Source organism: Anser cygnoides, chromosome 2 (genome assembly GCF_040182565.1).
Source record: "Anser cygnoides isolate HZ-2024a breed goose chromosome 2, Taihu_goose_T2T_genome, whole genome shotgun sequence".
NCBI classification, from domain to species: domain Eukaryota; kingdom Metazoa; phylum Chordata; class Aves; order Anseriformes; family Anatidae; genus Anser; species Anser cygnoides.
Genome location: NC_089874.1, coordinates 10,041,704 through 10,065,670, shown reverse-complemented (window position 1 = coordinate 10,065,670; position 23,967 = coordinate 10,041,704). Strand labels below are relative to the sequence as shown.

At 38.7% G+C, this 23,967-nt stretch overlaps 1 protein-coding gene across 3 annotated transcripts in view; it reads left to right on the top strand.

Annotated features, from left to right (window-relative positions):
• The window catches only part of PTPRN2 (protein tyrosine phosphatase receptor type N2), a 646,903-nt gene that overhangs the window by 571,187 nt on the left and 51,749 nt on the right, over positions 1-23,967 (top strand). For all 3 annotated transcript variants that reach the window (XM_066991452.1, XM_066991450.1, XM_066991449.1), the window contains 2 exons: positions 13,866-14,013; positions 20,994-21,067. In XM_066991452.1, the coding sequence (XP_066847553.1) occupies positions 13,866-14,013; positions 20,994-21,067 (222 nt within the window). The remainder of the gene's footprint in view (positions 1-13,865; positions 14,014-20,993; positions 21,068-23,967) is intronic.

Genomic DNA, 23,967 nt, shown 5'->3' with positions numbered 1-23,967 from the left:
GTGTCAGAATTGGGCCCCAGATCTTGGTGATATTTTAATGTGACAAAGCCTATAATTATGTCTGGTAACATAGTTATTTCATGTTTATATAGGCCTTCTTACTCCTTTACGTTGTGGTATATTTTCAGTTTTCGTATATTTTTACCATTGTCATGTATCTTATGATGAAGATATGTAGTAGTATCAGTATCAGTAGTGGGCACTTGCAACCTACATATATGCTTGTGTACCAATATCATATACAGTAATGATATCCTCATAGAAATATAGATATTTGTGAGCTGAGACATATATAATGTATATATCTTTCAAATGTTAATGAAAACTACTTGACATTTCAAAAATTAAAACTTTTCCGTGAAGTCTTCAGTTTTCATCTCTTACAGAAGCACACAATTGAAGCTGACAAGGTTGTTGTCATTGCTCAGGATGAGGAAATTGCAAATATATAGTGACATAAATGGTGAAAAGCAAAGGAGTGATAAGTTACAAAGTGTAATTTGCGGTGGTCTAAGCCACATAAGGACTGAAGGAGATATATGTTAACACTATTCATGTGCTTGCATCTCATTAAAGAAGAACACTAATGTAAGAGATGTCACATGCCTTTATCAGTGACAAATCTTACCAGCAGAATATATAGAGATCACTTAAATGCTTTGATTAAGACACTATATGTGCAAGTAGATGGACGTTGTATAAAGATACCATCAACACAACAACCCCCATATACCTGCTCTACCAGGAGGCTGCTCTGAGCTGTACCTCTCTGGGGACTTGTGGGGACTTCTCTGGGCTCACTCAGAAAATGAAAGGTTACAGAGTGAACCTAGTGTTTGTAGTCCTATACTGTTCCTTTGCAACATTCTTGCAGGGATATGGTAGCAGGAAGCACCATAGACTGTATGTATGCTGCATTCATCAGGCAAAATCAAAGGGTTTTTAGCTTAAACATAGCAGTTGGTAAACAGCACGCAGTAACAATACCGGAATAAACACTTTTATTTTAAGAGCATGTTTTGTATGTATTATAATTACATGTTGGGTCAAGGACATAAAGATTTCTTCTTAATCTGTAAAAATCCTAACACTCCGTGTAGACCACAACAGTACAGCAGTCACCAGGCCAGCTTGGTAGGCTGTAGTTAAGAGGCAAAATTTGTCAAGGATGAAATTATTGACAAATCCTAAATCAAAACCTTCCTGTACACAGAAATGTTTCTGGTGCAGGTATTTATCTACTGCTTTCCTTTAGTAGAAAGGCACCCAGAAGAACTGATTTGTTTAACCACAACTGCCACACAGAAGCAGCAACATATAACCGCTGGGCAGTGCTGGCTGATGGCCGTTGACTTAGTACATGTGTATCTTAACTGAATTTTGGGAAACTTTGTCCTTCAGGTAGGATTTGGGAGCCTGAAATGAGAAGTTTTGATTAAAGCCACTGGGAGCCTTTCAACTAACCTCAGTAACCAAAATAATAATAAGCTGACTCTTACATAGCACTTTTGATCAGTAGGTTCAAAGCTCTTTTTAAAGGTCAGTATCATTATCCTGTCTCTTTATTCTAGGAAGCTCAGGCACGGATAAGGAACTGTCTGACCACGACTAACCTTAAGGTCAGAAGCAGAGCCAGGAGTAGACCACCATTCTCTGGTGTTCCAATGCTCTGTTCTCACAGCTAATCATATTGGCTCTAATAAACAAGGGATCATATTGAAGGGTAATATTTTTGCCCTTTTTTGTCCCTCATTAGTCTTTTTTAAGAACATGAAAGCATGACATGAAAGAATATGGGAGTTCTGCACCTGGGTTTGTCATATTTGATTCTGCAAGTTTAGTTTTGGCCTCATTATCTAAGAGCAAACTATTCCGTGTTTGGAGAGCTGGCTGAAAGATATTAAACACACAGTGGAAACGTTATGAAAACCAAACCAATGATGTGCAGTCTACGGTTAGTTATCCCTGTGATGTAAAAGGATGCCATGTACTCATTTTTGGGTCTCTTCTAAATTTATGTTTTCTAAGTTTTCTTGAAGAATATATTTTCAATCTGCTAGATCATAGCCATTGCACACATGCACACACATACCACAATTTTTTGGTTCTTTAATTTTTCTCCTTCTGTTTAGCAGTAAGTAGTACTTGTGCTGTCTGCTCAAAACTACTGCTGTCAGTGTTTTCTCCTTGGTTCAGCAAGCAAAGAGAAATGTTCCAATGAAAAGGCACAGAACACAGGGAAATGTGAACAGTTACTGGTTATAAGCCAAATAAGCTTCTTTCCATAGCATTGTTTGTTTGGTTTATGTTTGTTTTGTTTTTCTGATTTTCTTTCTTATCAGTACAATGCCTTCTTTCTTCTTTTTACATCTTTGTTGGCCTCTACAGCCATCTCTTGGCTTCTTTTTCTGTCCTCTTTCACATTGCATTACCTTTATTATTTTCTTTTTGCCACTTAAAATATTCTCATCTGTAGATTAGACCAGTGTTCCTCAAACTTCTTTACAGTTTGATCTTTTACTGGCTCACATGCTGTCAAGTAAACCCAAGAGTCCAAGGAATAGGTAAGATGTCTTCAGTTTACTTCTAAAGCTTTTCTACCACTACTTCACAACCCCTTTTGAATGCTGTCATGAGAAAAATAGTTGAGAATCACTGAGCTAGGCCAACCTCGCCTGAAAATCTCGTGGAGCATAGATTAAAGGTAACCTAAAAATGGGATATTTTCTGTTCATTTGAGAGCTGAGTGGATACCAGCTACATCTTTCTCATGAGCAGCATTGCTTAGCCTCCTACTGCGTGGTGGTTCAGCCATAGCCGTGAGTGTGACATGGAAAGGGGAGGGCCTGGTGTGTCTTCTCCCACAGTTGTCCCTGAAAGTACTGAAAGTACTTCTGAAGAAAAAAGAGTTTCTTCGGTGCTTATTGTCCTCACTGTCAGTTACTCTAGTTGGGTTGCTTCTCTGCAGGTAGAAACTTTCCCTACACCACAAGAGGAGAGTTTGGGTTGCTGGCTGGTGAATGGCTGAGACTTCATCTCCCAAGATAGCTACATGGGCTGAGAAAGCTGTGGGTGGGAAAGCTTTCTCCTATGAAAAAAGGCTGAGAGAGCTGGGGATATTTACCTAGAGTAGAGAAGGCTCCAGGGAGACCTTCTTGTGGCCTTTCAGTGTTTAAAGAGGTCTTGTAAAAAGGATGGAGAGGTGCTCTTTTACTCAGGTAGATAATGATAGGACAAGGAGGAATGGTCTTAAACTAAAAGAAGATAGATTTAGATTAGACATTAGAAAGAAATTCTTCACTGTAAGGGTAGTGAGGCGCTGACACAGGTTGCCAGAGAAACTGTGGATGTCCCATCCCTGGAGGTGTTGAAGGCCACAATGGATGGGGCCCTGGGCAACCTGATCTAGTGGGTGGCATCCCTGTCCATGGCAGAGGGATTGGAACTAGGTGATTTTTAAGGTCGCTTCCAACCCAAGCCATTCTATGATTCTATGACAGCAATTTGCAAACATAGATCTTCCTAGGTCTGGGATGTAGTTCCAAACTGGTCTTTGAGTGCTAAGATTTGACTATTTGTGGAATTCGAAGTTTCCTGGCTCTGGCTGTTATGCGAGTTTTCTAAGAAAAAAGCTGATTATCCAGTCTGTTCTTCCCATGCTTTTTCTCACAGGTGACCATATGTTCACTTGCATTTGTGTGTATTCTGCAGCTAGGCTGTGGATATAGTCTGGGTTGCAAGACTTCTTAGATGTCATATTACAAATTCTCAATTTTCACAAAAACCTGTGTGCGTTTGTATATACAAACTCACACTATCAATTTTTATACCTTAAAAAAAAAAAAAAGTAGAGGGGTTTTCCTTTGTGAGTCATGATTTGGTCCTGGAGGAATACTGTTTCACTTTTATTCACACATTTAAGAAGGGTAGTAAGAGTATTGCTCCTTATCCCTTTGCTCTAAAGGGGATGTTATATCCACAGAAATAATATTTTCCTTCCACCCTCAAGATGGCCACTGTCTAGCAGAGCTGTAATTTGCCCAACTATCTATAAATCACATCATGTGCTGTATCACTTTGATGTACTTGGTCATGGTTGCATGGGTTTTCCTAGTCTCATTATCTCTGAAGAACTTGACCATGCTTGAAGAAAAGATTATTTTTAAACATGACGTTTTCAGAATTCTATATTTATCTCCTGGTAATTTTTATATATAGTAAATGAAGATGACTGTACTAGTGCTCTGAAAAGAAACACAGACTTTAATTCATTAAAATCTAAATTTGCAAATACAGTATCCAACCGGGAACCCAAATTTAGATGCTTAATTGAGTTAGCAGAGCTTGTAGAGGAAGAAGGCAGGGAATTTGGTTTTGTGTTTTCAGCTAGGTAATTAGTATGTAGTAATATATTTTTAAAATTTTCTTTTCAGAAAACAACATCATTAGCAGGCATATAAATAAATCAGATATGTCTTGGATTGTGATATGATGTTCAAACCATTTGTAAAAATATATACTGAAGAGATAATCTGAAAAGTAGGTTTAATGTCTAAGAAGAAAATTAAAATTTCCTGTGAGATTGGAATTGGATATCCAATATTTACTGTAGAGTTCAAGGACTTGACTTTTGTTGGTGGTGGTGGTAGTTTTGTTTGTTTGTTTGTTTGTTGCAGTTTTTCTACTACTTTTTATTCAACTGTATAGCTTGTGCTTTTGCTGTTTAACAAAACTACCAAAAGCTCTTCCCAAGACGCGCCATTTGAAGAATTCAGCTAACACTGTCCTTAGTGTCAGTTCGTACAGTGCAGAATTGTCTTTAATAGAGAGGTTTGGGTGTTTGTTTTGAATTTATTTTTGGTTTTAAGAAATGTTATATCACATGCTGTGAAAGAGCAGTATTTGACTATGGTCTAGCCCCCCATTTTTCAAAATAATATTCTTTTATTTAAAGCCTATTAATTATTTAAGAGTTTTATTGTGAAATCTACTCCAAGAAGTACAGAAAGACTGGCAACTGATTTTGGCTAATTCATCTTTTACATTTTTATTACTTAGTTTGGCATATCTTGTACAAATAGAATCTAATGTGCATAAATTATATTCCTGAATTTGTCGACCACTTAAACCTTCTGCTTCTAAACAAAACAAAATAAAAGAAAAAAAAAGAGAACAAACAACAAAAAAAGTCATAATTCCATTAGAATTAGAACATTTGGTATGTTCTAATTACCAAAATATTATCAGATATGTATTCATGAAGGCTGCATAATCTTTAGATCTTTCTATAAACACGATCATGAGAAAAGTAAAAAACAGTGGTCAAGAAGACTGAGCTCTAAATTTCCCTGCAAAGTAGCTGTGTTAGAGGCATATTCTCTGACCCTGGGAAATTCGCTTCGATGTTTCTGCCCTTTCATTTTCGCATCTGTGAAGCAGCGATGATACTTGCCTCCCCTGCAGAAGAAATGTGAGTACTTTCAGACAGCTGGACAGAAGGAGCTATAGAAATACGGAGACTGTAAGGGAGCAAATTATATTCCTTTTATGGTAATCATCTTCTCCTTTTTGTTGAGGTCTATTTAAAGCAAAGTAATTGCAGGGGTGAAACTTCATAGGCATAATTTAGATTTCAAGAAAGGGGGTAAGGAGGAGGAGATGGAGGTGGTAGTATTTTAAGACCCAAAAGACACCATTAAGTAGATGATAATCCTTGAGAAGAGTTTCTTTGTAGAGTGAATTTCTTTCCCTTCTGCTATATTTAGGAAAAGCTTGGTAGAGTATTTCATAATTAAGCTATTTTTTTTAATGTTTAATTTCTTAGTTATGTTTCATTTCAAAAGTATACATGCTTCCGTTATTCCCATCCTGAGCAATGTTTACATCACGTGTATTTTCCAAGATTTCCTCCAGAGCTGAACGCCTGCAGCAGTCTGCACCAGGTTGTATCCATGCATTTCATTGGGATTTCATTGAGCACCTTTGGCAGCTGGGAGCTGTAAGAAAAGGGATTAGCAAGTGTTTGTCTGACACACAGTGATCCCAGCACCTGCTGATTGGATTGAAGTAATCCTTTTACAAGTTACAAAACTCTATTATCAGAGCATTAACAGAGGGGGAGGCAGTGATATATGCTACATCAAGGGTATATTAATTTAGGTAAACAGAACATAGGTTGCCATTTAATGTACTTGTGAATTACAGTTATTCTCACAAAAGTTGCACAGTAGTCATTTGGTGCATAATGTCATATGCTGCTAATGCAAGGATGATATTTCTCTAGAAACCCAAGGGCAATTGTTTTGAATTATTTTAGATGGCATGCCTGAAGCATGACTGTGCTCTCCGTGTACATGCTTAGTTGTTTGCAACAATCTTTACATCTAAAAATACAAAGTTGAAACTTTGTAATGTCATTTTTTATTGTTGGCTGACATCACCATTGAAGGTTATTTATTTCCTAATAATACACCTGATTTGAAACATAGTGAAATTATTCTTAGCCAGACTGAGTAGTTGCCTTGTCAGACAATTGCCTCCCTCTATGTTTTTAGTTTTCCTTCATCACCTACCTTATAATATGTGATATTAGTAGTGGTTAATGCCAAGCTACAAGTAAAGCTGCATAGTAGCTTTCAATACTTAATTTAAAAGGCTTCAAAATTACTCTTTTCACTGTTGTATTCAGATACTGAGAAATATGAGAAAAATTAGATCAAAATGTGTTACTTTAGTAATGTCTCCAAGCACTGAAGAATTAAAATATTTTCTCAGCATATTTTATAAAGACAAAAAGCACGCCTCAGGTTTTTGTTTCCTAGATTTTTTTTATTTGTGGTTACCTTAGACAGTTCTCAATTATAACATCAGGAGATCCAGAATAACATGGTACAAGTGAGAAGAGAAAAAAGGGCCTCCATTATGAAAAGAGTTGACAAATCAGATGATGAAATCCTGGCTCCAGTGAAAACAGGATTATTGCCATTGACATAAGTGGGTGCAAAATGTTCCCCAGGATTGAACGTATGTGAGAACGTATAGCCAGATGTTAATTTACTGAAATTTCTTCCAGATATGAGTTCTGTGAGCTACTGACAATGAGTTCCCACAACAGAATTTTGATTTTATTTCATTGATACTTATTGTGTAAAGTCACAGTTCTCTACAGTTAAAATTGAAAACTGGATTTGCCATGTTAGAAGTAAAGTTCATGCTTTTAACAACAGTTACAGAGTGAAATCTGATATGGATCATCTCTTGGGAGCAGGTATATGCTCTGCATTATTGCAGGTTGGTTGGATCAGATCGTCAAGAACATCCATGTTGTTTTAACAGAAGTGCAACTATTGGAGAAAACTGGGATTTTCTTACTGTGTTGGTTGATTGAAGGAACTATATTGATTGAGGTAGTGCTTCTTGTCTTTAAATAAGGTCTGCTTTGTTAAGCAGGAAATGTAGGTAAGAAATGGGCATTGTATGGTCTGGTTCCATGCTTTCTTTCATGGGCCACCACTGTGAGTATTCTTCATGGAAGCACGCGTGGTGAGCTTGCAGACATCAGTCTCTGCAGGAGCATCACAGCAGCTCAGAAGACTTGACCTTCTGTATACAAGGAAGAGCCCAAAGTAACTTCAGTAGTTCTGTGAAACTGTGTTAGGAGATAGAGGAAATGCTTATACAGTGTAAAAAAATGTCTGTGTGGTCTGAATATGGTTCTTTCAGGATTCTAATAGTGACACATCTTAGGGAGCTTTATTCGAACAGTACTGGACAAGTGTGGGTGCATGAGAATAGAAGAATAACGTAATCATAATTTTAAAACAGAGGAATGGGGAGAAGGAAAGAGAAGAGAAATGTTCCTTTCTATTGCTATTGCATGAGAGCAGACTCCAGCCCTTGAATATAATGGAACACATATTAAAAAAGAAATTGCTGATTATCTAGGGAGAGATTTTTCAAGGGCACAAAAGAGAGATAAGTGTGAGGGTCTCATTTAAGATGATGGGGAAGACTGGAGTCTTTCCTTTGTGTGTTTGCTAATCTCCTCCATCCTTTCCATTGAATAACTGCACAATGAGTAAGAATGTGCATAATTTTATAAAGACTAAATCTTGCCTGGACAAACTTGATTACTTTTTATTTAACTAAAATTACAAAACCAGTAGATGAAGTGAAAACAACAGATGTAATATACCTAAATTTTAATAAAGCCTTGAAATTGTCTCATGAATAGTTAATTGAAAAATTAATGTCAGGTTTTTTTAGAAGACAATTATATGGATTGAAATGTGGCTAAAGGATGATGCACAAAGAGTAATGATTAAAAGCTATATGGTAGTGTCTGGCAAAGTACAGGAATTGGTGTTAGATACAGTTGTATTTAGCTTTTTAAATAGTGATCTGAAAGTGGATGGAAGTGACTGAATGACTTTTACGAATGGTATCGCACTGCAAGGTGGTGCACAGAAGTGATGACAGAGGGATAGTCCAGAAGCTTGGAAAACATACACCTGAAAACATGAAAGCAAGGCCTTGATATGGGTAATCAGATAGGGCTCTTAAGTCTCTAACTTCTGTAGTAGGGCAGGGAGATGCTATGAGTGGAAAAAAAGTGTGAAGCCACTAGTGGTAAGGTATTAAAAGGAAGGAATCATGTGCTGTGTTGAAGGCAAATTGGATTTATACAGAAAAGTGTAATACACTTTACATACAGTGAATAAATATAGTGAATGAAAAACGCACCGAAGATGGCAAAGGTTTAAGCAGAATAACAAAACTGCAGAGAGCAATGTAGCCTACAAATTAGCAAGAAACATAGCCAAAAAAAATAAAAAAAAAAACCTTTATGTAAGTCAGTAGGAGAGAATAATAAAATTGTTTCAGATATGGTCTTTCAGTGTTTATTGCATTTTTGCAGTTGCTATGTAATAGCTAAGGCCAGTTATCTCCCATCTACATCCCTTCTGAGGAAGCTGGTGAAGCACCATGGCATTGCCTGGCCCCCGTAGTCTTCTCTGTCCCCACCACCTCCACGTGGCAAGGCAGGACCAGCTACTGCTGTTGAAAGATTTCATTTCTCTAGAACCTGCAGCATGTGCTGTGCTGTTCTGGGGATCCAGTGAAAAAATGAGGAGAGGAAGGGCAGAGGGTCTCACAGCTTTTGCTGAGGATGCCTGTTTTGGAGGAACTGATCCCTCTGGAAATTATACATGCTAGGGGTGTGTGAAACTGCTCTTCCTCTCACCCTATTTTGGGCAGTTCACTTTTTTTAATATTGTCCAGGGAGCATATAGCAGGATGAGCAGATGCTCAGCATGAAAAGTATCCCAGGCCAACTGGGATTTATGATGTAGACTTATTTTTCTTAGTTGGAGAAATAGTACATTATGTACCTGGCAGCAATGCTGTGCTCACCCATGTGCCTGTTCCCTGCTGAAGTAGCGAGGCACAGAGCAACAACAGCTTAGATGCTGTCACATCCAATTCTTGCTTTGATTTCCTCTCTGTACCTTCAGAAAAAGCAATAACAGTTTCAGAGCAGTGGTTCTCATGTTCTTAGGTGAAGGGTGTGAATTTGAGTGGTCACTGTTCACAAGGATTAGGATAATGTCCCATCCACTTCTTCAGCTGACATTTGAGATTGAATTAGACCTGCCAAGGTCTGTCAATTTAAGAGTTCCCTATCTTTTCATTAAAGGAGACATCCTCAGTCAGGAAAAGGGTGTCTAATCAAGTACCGTACTGGAATGTTGTCAAAAACGATTGCTTTTTGAAATAGCTGAACATCAGCTAATAAAATAGGCATTTTAAAAACAAATAACTTGACAAATACAAACCATAGCATCTCTGAAGAAGGTGTTTGGAGATAGAATTTAACTGTGATATTTGTTAACCTTAATTTAGCCACAGAGCAAGCATTGGATGCCACTCCTTGAGTAAAGAAAAAAGTAAAGGAAAACAAAGTGGTTTGACACAATATTACAATGTCAACTGACAACTCAGGAAGTTTTACCAAATCCAAGCCAGGCCATTGTACTCTTTGTGCCCATAGACTCATAGAATCATCTAGGTTGGAAAAGACCTTCAAGATCACCAAGTCGAACCATCATCCTGACCCACCGATTCCCATCAGGCATGTGGAGTCTGTCTTAGCATTTGCCACAGGTACTGGTTCTCCTGGCCAGAAATTCATTGTCCCTGGGATGTTTCTTTATCTTCTGGCTGAAAGCTAATCTGTTGTCTTATGACTGGCATGTCTTACACAACATATATAGCTTTTACAGCATGTCCCCTCTCCACGTACATTGCTGGGAGAGGGCGTGACTTTGCATCCTCCTTAACCCCATGAAATGTTTGGTAGTGAGAGTATCTCATCTGTGCATAGAAGAGAGAGTATAAACTAGGCTGTCAGTTGTCCTTGCAGGTGAGGCCTTGTGGAAGGAAAATTAAGACTCAATGAAAATTAAGATATGTCAGGAGATCTAGCCAAGCAGGCAGTTGTGTTTAAATATTAGCATGTGCTTGGGATTACAGGACATGTCTTGATGTGGGCATCTTGGTGAGACCAGACCTCCGCCCTTTGCTTTGAGGAGCTTTGCGGAGCATTACAGTAATGGTGGTGACAACTCCTATTTATTTTGCCTGCTGCTGTGGGACAGGGAAAATCATGCACATGTTTGACATGTTGGTAATGAATTTCTTTTGTACCAGCCAAACGCTGCAGAATGTCTCGTGAAAACATCCTAATTAAGGAGTGGATCTGAGTAGACACACAATCTCTAAAATATCAGAAGTTCCACTCAATTTAATGTACATCCAGCAGCTCCCACGAGAGCATTTCAAAATCACTAAGCTTCTGTTTAGCAAAATGGGGATGAGAGCAGGGGCTCGGAAGGACTGTAAATGAAAGATTACTTAACTCTGAGGGAATTGTCTGACTTCTGAATGTTTTCGAGCAGTCTTCTTTCTCAGTAGCTATTTAAACATGTGCATAAAGCAGATGTTCATACTGAGCTGAGCCTTCCACAGGTCCGTTCAAATAGTCAAATGCTTTTCAAGATCTGTCAGGAAGTGTCCTGTGAATCTGATCCACGCAATGCAGGTGTCGAGACTACATGAAAAGTGGCTGTCTGGTGAAAGTAAAGATTTCAGTGTGTTCTCATTTATACTTTCATTTTTAAAACACTCAGGATTCCCTTAAAAAGGAAGGTAAAAGTAAAAAGTTTTCCTTTTAAAGAAGAGGTGAGTTGTTTAAAAAATCATATCCACTAAAAGCAATCAAAATACCTTAACTATGTCATATTTAGCAATTTTATTTTATTTTTAAAACACAATCCTTGAACTTATGAAACAGACAACTCAGAACCAGCAGGAAGCTGCTTGCTATGTGCAGCCCTGCCATAGGAATCAAACATTCCTGAACCTTTTCCTACAGTTTCATGGACCTCACAGTATTTTGGAAAGGTTTGGTGTTGGCAGACCCATGTATCTTCATAAAATGTCCCTGAAGTCTGTGAGACATTGGTGATGGGCATGTCAAAGTGAATCAGATTACAAAACTGTGGTTTAAAATGGGGAAGATCTGGTATCTGGTCCTTGGCTGCCTGATCTCTGCCTGCCACATGCAGGACTGCTTTCCTGAGGCAAGAGTCCTGGCCCCGTGGTACTCTAAGATTTCACCATTTTTCCCCCTTTTCCTCATAAAAAATTCTTATATGTCTATATCTCTGTGTAGGAGGGATTATCTTTTTCTGATTTCGTTCAGTGTACAGGTCCAGGCACAGATTTACCAGGAGAAAAGAGCAGGATCTCTCCCTTTCCCTAGCAGCAACAGCCATTTGGCAAGGACAAGCAAGCTGTCAGAGGATGGGATCCTCCCAGCAGCCTGCAGCTTAGGGCTGGGCTCACATTTTCTGACTCCCTCCCCTAACACGAGATGGGGCCACGCAGCTCCCTCGGCTCCCCATCAGTCAGGTCAAGGCTCTGTCCCCTGCCATGCTTTTTGCTTCGTTTGAGCAAGGTAGCAATCACACAGTAGGTGTTTTGATTGTATCTAGGCCACCACTATTTTCTACCTCCTTCAGAAACCCTTCTTCCAACGCAATATGTTTCTGTGTCCTTAAAGAAGCATTCAGGTAGTCTTTCTGGAAGCATCACTTCTTTAATTGCTTTTCAGAAATGGGCACGATTTACAAATTTCGTATAAAGATGCACACCTGTGACAAACCTTGCACAAGACCAAGCTGTGTCAGAAGGTCTTTTGTAACCAAAAAAAAATCATTCCAGCTGCCTGCTTCACCTCTTTGGTGGGGAGTGCAGTGAGTGACAGCTTTAGCAAAGCTCACGTTTGGCAGATGAGTTTGGAGCTTTTTGCACCTTCTGTTAAACATGCCAAGAGGGCAGGATAGCCTTCTTTCTTTAAAGTGTGTCTGGGAAGGACTCTTCGACATAGCAAAGGTGCTCTATGGTTTTCTAAGCAGTTAAATGGCTTTTTATACTTTTTGGTGATTTTTTTACAAGGATATTTTCAAGACAGCGTCAGTATATGCTCCAGCAGGAACCCCTTGGACTAACATGGGGCCCTGAGGCACCCACAGCTCTGTTCCTGACTCCCCTCCAGACCCTCAGCTTGCCCCCTAAACAGCCTGTCCTTTTTTGAGTCTGCTTAAGGATGTTAACTCCAGCTTACCTTGTAAAAGTAGTTTGGAGTTTACAAATATGAACTGGGTGTAATCTGTAGTTTTTCTGCTGCTCTGAAAGGTAATTTGGCTGCATAAATAGACTTGCAAGTACCAGGTGATACTTTTCTTTATCTGATTGTTAAGGGGAGAAAAGATTTATGTTCTTCCCCACCATTCCTTCTTACTACTCTCATCCCCTCACCTGTTTGGAACAATTTTCAGGACCATGAGATGAAGGAGCAGGTTTTTATTTCACTACTGGCAAACCACCGGACCTGAATTCCTGATCTGGTTCTGTACCAAGCCTCCAGCCTTGTGAGATCTGCAGAAACCTACACCGATACACTCTGAGGGGCCGTCTTTCCTAGGACAGCCAGTTAAATTTTCTGTGGAGAAGCTTCTCCTAACACTGTTGCCTTTGCTGAATGCCAGGTACAAGGCACAGACTTTGACAACATATATTAATTAACACCACCTTTTCAGTTCAAGACCTGCTCCATGCCTATCCCTGTGCAGTATGAGCTCCTCGTGACCCAGGACTTGAACTATGACACTTCAGCCTGGCAATTTTTTAATTCTTCTCAGCAGATGTATTGTTGATGATTCAGGTTTCATGTAACTTGCATATGTGCTTGAACTTTAGTTTTAAAAGGCTCCGGTTTGTCTTGAGCTGTTGCTGTTTTAAGTCATTTTTATACATGGACTCTTGTTTCTTTTCCATTGCCCGATGAAATAGACAGTTGTGCTCACATTTTCTGTGTACTGATGAAGAAATAGCTTGCTCCCAAAGCTCCACGTCTGGGGGTTTCAAGCATTTCTTCTCAGTTAGTGCAGGTGCATTTTAGTGTTCATATTTTGAATAGCACAAATGAGCTTGACATAATCTCTCTTCAGTAAATGAATTAGTAATAAGGCTGAATGTACTGTGTCCCCAAAGCTCAGGACTCCTGTGCTCTGATTTTTGACTCCTGACCACTCTTCCCTCCCTTTAGGATAAAGTCCAAGTTTCTGAACTTTCAACAGTTTTGAAATCTGGAAACAAACTCTGAGCAAGTACTTACTTGGAGAAGCTCTGAATTGTACCTTAAGTCTTCCCATTCTGCTTTCTATCCTGAGATACATCCTTTTAGCTTAGCTTTGAGACTGGATAAGCCAATGCTTAATACAGCATTCTTTTAATTCCAGTCCTACATGGAAGATCATCTGAAAAATAAGAATCGTCTGGAGAAAGAGTGGGAAGCTCTTTGTGCTTACCAGGCTGAACCCAACGCCACCACCACTGCACTGCAGGAGGAAAATATCCAGAAGAATCGCTCACGGGCTGTAGTACCATGTATGTATGCTTTAGTTTGCATGGTTACGTTTTAAGTTCTTGGTACGGTTCTCAACACCCTTTGCACAGTGGTTTGAGAGCTACAGATGACAGGCAAACAGAATACAGAGTAGTGTATATGTGTACTAGAAAATCATAGCTATAAATATTGGGTGGCTGCACGTCCTGTTGTCATTTCAGATACTGTTTATCTTCTTACAAGTTGCATATATGTTACAAAAATGCACGAGTATGTCACCCAGCACTGCTGCTGCAGCTGTGCTGTCTCATGAAATTCAATAGCCAGAGCGCTTTTCAATGCTGGAATATACTTTCTGTGCAAGAGTGGCATCTGTAGCCATTCAACAGAAAGAAGTTTGGCTTGTGTTTAGACAAGTTGGTATCATGTCCATCCAACAGTAATACCAGCAGTCTATAATCAGAGCTAGATGATCTGTTTATCAGATACTCAGCTGTACTGAATGAGCCCCTTTAGGTTTCAGTGGATAAGCTTGCAAACTGGCTTCTCTCTCTTGTAGGCTTACGATGAAAAGAAAAAAAAAAGAAGAAAAAAAAAAACAGACAGTGTTTATATTCCTAGAATTTGCTTTTTCCTGTAAGCAGCCACTTTTTTTGAGCTTGAAATAAAAGCAACATATTTTTCTTATGCAAATATATATCTCGTAGATTACATTGGTAATCCATGGCCACACATTTTATTAAGCAACCAATGAAACAAAACTGAAACTGAGAATATATGCAGAGTCCACAGCAACAAAAATGCTCTCAATCAGTGTGCCCACAATCCAGCTGGGTAGCTTGGCAAACACATATAGCTATTTTAATTTTTAAAGTGCCCTGAAAACATTAATTTTCCCTATGAGAGCCTGGAGAAAGTACTATTCCTGCTTTAGAAATGGGGAAATGACAGGTAACACATTAAGTAAATGTCAGAGCCAGATTTGGAGTGAAGATTGTTTGGAGCTACATAATTTCACCGAGCCCATCAGTGCCTGCATATTTGTTTCAGCGGGATTTGGCTCTCCTCTTAGTGTAGAGGTTCCTTCTGCTGTACTGTGCTGCTTGGGAGAGGAGTGCAGTAGTAGGACAATATAAATTCTCCTGAGCAATATGGAGCTGGTCAAAAGTCTGCAAGCAACACCTGACTGACTTCATTTGTTTGAGGATCAGATCAACTGGAAAGTTCTAAAAATGTAAGCAAGAAAGTTAAAGGAGTGCAAGACTTCTGTGCTTGTTGTGTCCTGAAAAAAAAAAACAGCATTTAATAGACATAGTATGAAGTGAAAATTGCTCCATGATAACGTGTATTGATCCAAATTGATCTTCCTGCTTAAGTTGTTCTTGTCAATGTGAACTTACAGTGTGGACCGTCTTAAGCTGTTCCAAGACCCTGTTCCAAAGTTAAGCCAGATTGTTTTTGTTTGCTGCCTTGGAGACAGCATGGGAGTTGCAGGTGTTGCCAGAAATTGATGCTGGTTATTCAGCTGATGCAGTAAATATGTCTGCATGATGCAATGAGCAGTGAGATAGGGACCTTCAGACTAGAACAGTCTAATCATGAGTCCAGAAGCATTATTAGCTGTAGCAGGGCTAAAGAGCAGAAAATTTGAGTTTGGGTGTCATACCACACTAGAGAGCTGAGCTATTTTCAGAGCTGAGCTGATAGCCTCTTTTCATCATATTGTGCCACATGGATGAATCAGCCTACAGTGATCAGCCATCAGTTTACAAGTCCATGCCCCTTGCTTCTTGCATGGTGCATTGTATCCCTGTTCTTCTCAGCACTGAGTCCAGACTGAATCAATACTACCCATGAAGGTATTTGGACACCAACGGGGTGTCTGCAGTTTATTTAAAGCTTTAATTAGAAGTGTTTTAGTGCATTTAAAGTCTCTTAGTACTTCTACAAGAGGAAAATGCTATTTCTTGGCTTTGTTACAGTATGGAAACTTCTGTTCTGGCTATTAGCATACTTGGAACTTTCCTTTTTGACTGAGTTGCACAAAATTACCTGCCCTTACTTCCCAAAGTTGCTGTGCACTGGTAAACAGCTGTCATGTTATACCCCTCAAACTACTTTGATGATGGGTGAAAAGCATGGCATATAGCTTAAACAAGATTAAATTTTGATAAGATGGTGGTTATTGTACACTCTGGGATTAGACCAAGTTGAGAAAGAGCCCAGTTTGCGCAGGTTTTGACTGACATGCAAACTATAGCAAAAAGTCAAAGATTTGCTTTGGAATAAATTAAGAAGCAAAGTTGATATTCTTTTGATATGCTACGAAGTTGTTATGATACATTCAAAGTATTTGCAGAGTAATGCCTTGTTAGCATTTCCTTACCCTCTTCATACTCATAATCACCTTGACAAGGTAAAACAAGATTGCCAATTCATGCAAAAGATTTCATCTTAGGAAGGCTTCAAAGAAGCTTTAATATCACGTTGTGTTTACTTCACTTTTTCCTTTCTCAACCGCTCTTAAAATATTAGGATATTAAAATATTACTGATTACATAACTGATGTCATTTCTAGATAAACAAGATCTTCAAGCTCGCAATTGTATCCTATCTTATTGTTTTACCTGTCTTCTCTCTTTACAAACATATTCTAAAATATTTGGTGGCAGAAGCATCTCAACACTGCACTTAGTTAATTAATTACTAGTTTAAAATATTTGAAGTAAAGTAACTCAGACCTTCTAAATTAATAAAATTTCATCCTTTTATCCAACCAACAGGAAGGTTGCCATAATTTAGGGTGATGCAGTGCCTCCTTTTCTGTGTGAACATGCGAACAGCTCCATTTGTTGATGTCAAAAAAAATGGTTTTCGCACTTAATTTTCTCGTCTTGCATCTCTGCAAAACACATCAATAGGATCAATACTGCATGTTGTTATATATGAGTGTACGTGTGTATACCATAGATATATACATATATTTTAAACATTTGGGAAATATTTTTTGCAGTGAACATCTTGTCTATCATCACTCTGTCCGCGGGCCATGGTATATATTAGAGCAAGCTGCTTACAGTACATCATGATTCTTCACAGTCTTCAGACTGCTCCACTTTTGCTCCTCAACAGTTGTTCACTTTCTTACTTCAGTGTAGTTCCGTAGAGTGCTTTTATATATGCGTGTATGTGGAGGGGGAAATACCAGTCTAAATCTGTATGGAGGAAAACAATGGTCCAGGCAAAAGGTGCCATCTTGGTTGTTGGGAGTGACACCCTGCTATGCGATGCCAGATTTCAGACAACCTAAAGTCTCCCATATGCACTGAAGCATCTAATTAATGATTCACTGTGAGCATGATTCTGTGAAATCATAGATTAAGATGCATAAATTTAAGTGGCTCCATGTAGTTGGCTTCACGTGAGCCAAATGTCAAAGCTTCCATTACCACTGTTGAAGTTCTCAGTCAGTGCACTGGTACTGAAAGAGCTATGCAATGCCCAGAAGTAGGTTTCTGGTTTACAGTGAAATTAATAGCTCTAGGGTGACCTTCAGATAGCCTGTGTGAGTTTCAGATGCTGGTCCAATAGGAAAGAAGCCGTTAGGTTTTGTGTCATATCTGTTAACCTTGTGCAATCATCTACTCTACAGTTTCTCATATGTTATGGAGTTGATGTTTAGCCAACTAAATCAAGTCCCATTAACTGTGACCTAGTACACATAAAGATACCTCTATGTAAACAACTAAATTTAGGTGTCTCAGTTTATAAGCTGAGTTTTTATATATTGCAAGCTTGTGTTTGCTTTATATTTTATCATTTATCTTCTATTCTCTACACTTTATTGTTTATACGTATATAAAATACAACATTGTGTTGTATTTCTCCTCAGCTATATGTTAGTAGTAGTCTTCTTGTTTAGGAAGCCTCTCTCTGCCACACACGTCTATCTATACATTTTATTTTTCTCTCAGCTGTGCTTTGGCTCAAGTGATAACAAATGCAAAGTAGTGCAGCATTTGTCTGTAGCTATTGTAGATATTTGAAATGATGGCTAGTTGTAGCTTGCCCAGATTGCAATAGCTAGTAACAACATTTGTCTTTTCTCTCACTTCCTTATTATCTTCTCTCTCCCCTCCTATTTCTTCATTCATCTTTCTTGCTTGCTTTTTAGATTGATCTTATATTTCTTACTGTTCTCTCATCCTCTTCCTTTCTCTTTGTATTTTCCTCATTTTCCAGCTCCTTTTTCCTTGCCTTTAACATAATCAATGTGTAGTTTACAAAACAAAAACAAAAAACCTTGTATATTTGGCATTTCCCCATAGTTGCTTATTGCTAATGTTAACATTGCTAATTGTTAATGTAATTCTTAGCAAACTGGTGTCTGCAGTATTTTTTTTTTCCTTTTCTGCCTGTTTCTGGAGAGCTATTATGCTAGTTCCTAGAAGCTTTGAGGTGATAACAGGCATAGACAAGCACAATCTGTTCATTGTCAATATGAACACTTAATGCTGCAACTGAACCACACATGGGTGAAAACTCTTGCTATATGCAGAAAACACATGTCCAACCTTTTTTGCACCTGTTTTTTTTTCTTTTTTTTTTTTTCCTGAAAGCAAGTACAATGTCTCACTACTATGAAAGCATTAACTTGTGTCACCCTCTGATAAACCCTACAAGACTGCAAGATAATGATAAGGTACACTAAAGGGAGAATCTAGATAAAATATTATGTTTAAGAAAAGAAAAGATTTCCAAAATTACAGATCTGACACTTGACTTTTATTGGAGAACCATGCTGACATCTGTTTGCTAAATACCAATGAGTCATTGTCCCTGATGTCTCCCACATCCATTACTTGAAAACACCTCACACAGTTTCTTTGGTGATTAGTTCAAACATTTTTGGTGTATTATGGATGCGCTTGTTCGTAAGAGCTTACTTAGCCTAAGATATGTGACAGGTGAGATTTTGTGCATTTAACTTGTGTATCTCCAATAGCCATTTTTTGTTATACATTTTGAAACTTGTTTCAGATCTGTAGATCTTCCTCAAGCACTCTGTGAAAATGCTTACTGTAAAGCATCCTGTAAAAAATCTTGGGTAGTCCCAAGATCTCAGATGTTCGTTTTTCTGTTTCTTTTTTTTTTGTGCAGTGGTGCCAAAGTAAAGGTGAACGATATCCATGACCATGCTCCCCTTCTCATCTTCTTGATCTTCATATTCTGTTTAAACCTCACCAGAGAAAATAATTTTATGTGAATAGTAATGAATGGTTCTTCATTTATTTGTCATGCTTTATTTGTCACACTTCTAGTCTTATTCCAGGAGAAGGTTGTTCACATTGGTCATTTAAATTTTCGTGACAAGATTGAGTGACTGTAAACAACACTTTATAAAAGTCATACAAGCACACCTTTTTCTTATTCACATATTGAACTGCCATGAGGTTACTGGTGAATAAATATAAGTAGTACCCAAACCCTCTGTCTTTACTTTCCTGTGTACTACTTACGATGTTTGATACCCCATTTATTGTTACTTATTATTAACATAAGAGTGAGTACTTAATTTCAAAAGCCAACTTGTAATTCTGCTATTAAGAATGGTATCATGGGCCACTAGACAAGATATAAAGGGGTCAAGGTGTGTTTATGTACCTTCAGTTTGGCTTTTTGAGTAACTGGTGGAAAGATCCTCTTAAAACATCAGTTTACATGTTCAGCTTGGAAACGCCCAAAGTAGACGGTTACTGGAAGGGCAGCTCCACAACTTCTCTCCACACTGTACTGTGCAGGGTAGGTTTGCTGAGATGTGTGAACCATGCTGATTATGTATCATATACAAGTTGTTTGGGATTCATATTTAAAGATTTAGACATTTCTTGCATAACTTATCTGCATGTGATCTGGTCTTCTCTCTGTAGTCAACAGAAAGAAAAAGGCACTTCTGGTGTGTAATTCGTCTGGCCTGAGACAGCTAAATCAAGATGAGATGATTCATCACCTAGAAATATTTTTTTCTCTTAACAAAAAGTGAATCTAGATGACTGGAACAGATGCAGACATCTGCATTATCACTGTATACATACAGACAAATAAACCCCATCCATTATATATATCCTGAAATTTTAAAAAAGGGCTAGAGTTTGAAGGTTAAAGAATTTAAAGGACAAGGATATCTGCTCTAAGCATAATTGAACTAGCACCAGTAAAAATACCAGTTAAAACACAGTAAAAGAATCGTGATGATGGACAAACAACATGAGTAAATCTTTTACGTCCAGAGTTGCTGTTTTCTTTACTAGTGGTGCCTGACCTGGCTACGTTACTAACAGCACAGGAACATCTGTGTGTGCTCCCATCGTACTTTTATTTGTAGCTGTTATCTGATTTTGTCTCTCCTGTGAGCACCGCCAAGTCATATTGTCTCATCACATCACGCGTAGCACCACACAGCAATGGTGTTTGATCAGGTCACATTAACTTTCTGTCCAGCTCTAAATTGTACTTCGATGTTCAGGCTGTTCATTTTATAGAGAAACCAGATGGACCACATCTATCAGCTTACTTCTTCCATGACCCTGCAAACACAGGAGTGTTTTCTGTAATACTGTTTTTTTCCTAGTAATTTTCCTAGTTTAAATCTTAAACTCCCTGAGCAACACTATATTATGGTGCATCTCATAGAATCACAGAATCATCTAGGTTGGAAGAGACCTCCAAGATCACCTAGTCCAACCTCTGACCTAACACTAACAAGTCCTCCACTAATGAAGACATGCTTTCTTTTACTCAGCCTCCGAAATATCTTAGAGCTTCGTTCCTGAGTCAGGCTGTGACTCTGTGGTTCCATCAAGACTATGCTAGGTTAGGAATCAGAAGGAAATATCCTGTCTGCGATTTACACTGTTTAGCTGTCTTGAAATAACACATTAATCTGACTTTGCATTGTTTAACTTAAAATGAGTAGAATATTTGTATAGCAACTTTCATCTCTTTATTTTTGCCTTTGCAGATGATCATTCCAGGATATGTCTGAAAGCTGAAAATAGCCACGACAATTCAGACTACATTAATGCTAGCCCAATTGTAAGTACAGCAACCTAAGAGAAAGAATCAAAATAATCAGTCCCTGTCTTTCCCTGTTGTTAAAATATGCTAACTTGAGGTACCTCACTGCCACACAACACTGATATCAGTCTCAGGCTGTCCTTTCAAATTGAAGAGAAAGAAATATCCTACAAGTGCATTCAATACTCTTAAGGATTATGTACTAAGAAAATAGTCAGTAGATGGTCGTTCTTCTACCTTGTAATAATGTCAGGTTTTCTGTACTTGATGTTAGTAATTTACTGATCATAAAATTCAGCAATATACCCTTAGCATGGCTTTCCTTTTCTGAGGAGGTAAAGCTTGCTTGTTTTTCACTCATTTTTTACCTAGTCCTACTGCTGTCAGAGGAGGAATGGTTTCTGTAGGTGCAGACAACTGAGTTCCATGAGCTTCTGAACTTCTGGACATTTCCTCTTAGCTTTCTTCATCTGTTGCCTTCCCGATGTGTAGCTCTAGGTTTCTGTGGCTCTCCTGGTTCTTCTCTGAGCTTGCTGTTTTGAAAGCAAGAACAAGTTCCCTCACCACTCGTGTGTCCATTCAAACTGCAAAATAGGTCTACCCACTTTTTGCCTCTGAATACCCCAGCCTGGCCCAGCTCCCCTTTCTCACCCTATGCAAACTGAATATGGATCCTTACTTGTCAGTGAAAAGTGACAAGGAGAAGAGGTCTCCGTTATTAGAAACAAAACAGCTATGATGGAGCCAGTAGCATCGCCCCGTCCGAGCTTCTCAATGGAAATGTCAGGATACCATCTAAGGGGGAAAAAGTACGGGAGTCACTTTGCACATGGATCTTATTCACATTACTTAAGTATCTAAGTTATTATAGGGAAACTATGAGAAAGAATTTAGGATGGAGAATTAGCTTCCACTGTAGTGGGCTGTGTATGCCATTACTTTCTCATTTTCCTGGGGAGCATCACTCCCCCAGTTAAATCAGTTCATGTGGGCAAGGCAGCTGACAATTTGCAACAGCATGAAATTACAGGCTGCTTCCTTCTTTCTAATGTTGTTGACAATGCTTCTTCCAAAACAGGAAAAAAAAAAAACATATAAATTGTTCTCTGAGCTTCATAGTCTTTACTTTCAGTTGAGTTCAAAAGCCTAATTTCCTTGAATATGTAAAAATGTTTTATTCAGAGAGTTTAAAAACACATAGAACCCAACAGGCATCTTCAGGATGCTTTTGTCTTTGGCTTATGGTAGAGGGTAGACCACAGCACCCACATGTTTCAGGGATTGCCAGCTACCATTTTAGAGAACAAGGATAGATGCACACAGATTATTGCAGTTTTTGGACTACTTTTAAGTATGTCTCTGCCTAGACCAAGTTCTATCTGGCCCTAGGATTAGAAGATCATCAAAGTAACTTGGAGCTCCAAGGAATATTGGGTGAGTTCAAGCCTTAATTTGACAGTAAAAGCTGAGAGGTTTCATAGCAAGTGCAGGAGTGCAAGGTGTTAACGGTAAGTAAGATACCATATTCCTTTAAGAGCTCGGTTGTAATTCACATGACTACAGGAAGTGGCTTCACAGCATCTGTAGACATGGGGCTAAGCCGGGTTCAGCACTGGCAGCAGCACGGATGGCAGGCGTTTTTACCAAACACACCAGGATGGGCTTCTGTAGCTTGCCCAGAAGTTGTTGTGGAGGCATCCTGGTTTTAGTACACAGATTAGCATGGGTGAGGGGTGAAAACTTGCATGTGTGTATATACCTGTTGCAGTTATATTTCTAGATTAGTAGTAGTAGTATGTAGTTATTCCCTTAATTACACCGATGAGAAAATTTGAGATCAGGTAGTGTTGGGGGTGGAGAAGCAGGACCAAGATATTCCATTGACATAACTGAGAAGTAATTTGCTTTGTCTGGATGCCCCATGGTAGTGCAGGGAGAGGGTCTCAGCTTCTATGGCTTTAACTCCTGTTTTAACAGGGGGCTGTAGTCTTGCCTCTCCATCCAGCACTCAAGGGTATTTTCTTCTGCAAGACTAGAAGATGTTTCTTTTTTATAGCTTTCTCAGACTCAAGAGTTTTGTACAATAAAATAAGTAACAGTGATGAAGCAAAGTTCTTCTGGTTGTCTCCCTATCTCTTATGGCAGTATTTGTATGATTAGAGATAAGTGGGCGCACAAATGTTTCACTGGGTTAAGATGAACACTTAGGATCTGGCATAGCCATAGAAAACTGCCAAGAGAAACTTATGATCTCCTCCACCTCTTGGTAGGATAGGGATCCTGCTGTGTGGGAAGGAGTGCCACAGCCCACATTTACGTAGACAACCTGTTATTCCAAGGAAAGAGATGCTCCAGATGGTTTTGTGCTAACTCAATAGTCATTTCGCTATTTTGAAAGCAATAGATAAAATGTGTGTTTCCTGAAGGTGATGCAGTGGGAGGTTGGTAGGAGGAAATCACTACTTTGCAAGCCCATAGTTTGGAAAGACTCCATGCAAACTGTTTCATTTCAAGACAAATGAGATATCTTAAAGTTAGTGTTAGTGTAATTGTATTTGTTAATCTGGAATTGTTTGTGTAGAGTGAGGTAGAATATAGGAGTGATAGAGACTTTACAAGCTGCTTACAACCTCAGATACCTACTGAAATATTATATTGGGCACTTGATTCTGCAGTATTTTCTGCAGCCTGAGCTGGACATACTTACTGTTACTATTGCTGTTTGTTTGAGACATTTTCTGTTAGCAGACACACATTTGATCCACTTTTTTTGTGAGCAAGTCTGCCTTTATTCACTCTTGCAAAAATCCTGTCATTTCTTTCTTTAAGAATGCTGCCTTTCAACTTAAATAACCTCAGTAATTATCGTGTCAATACAGTGATGTTGCTGCTGTTTTTGGGTTGGGAGTGAGCGTTGT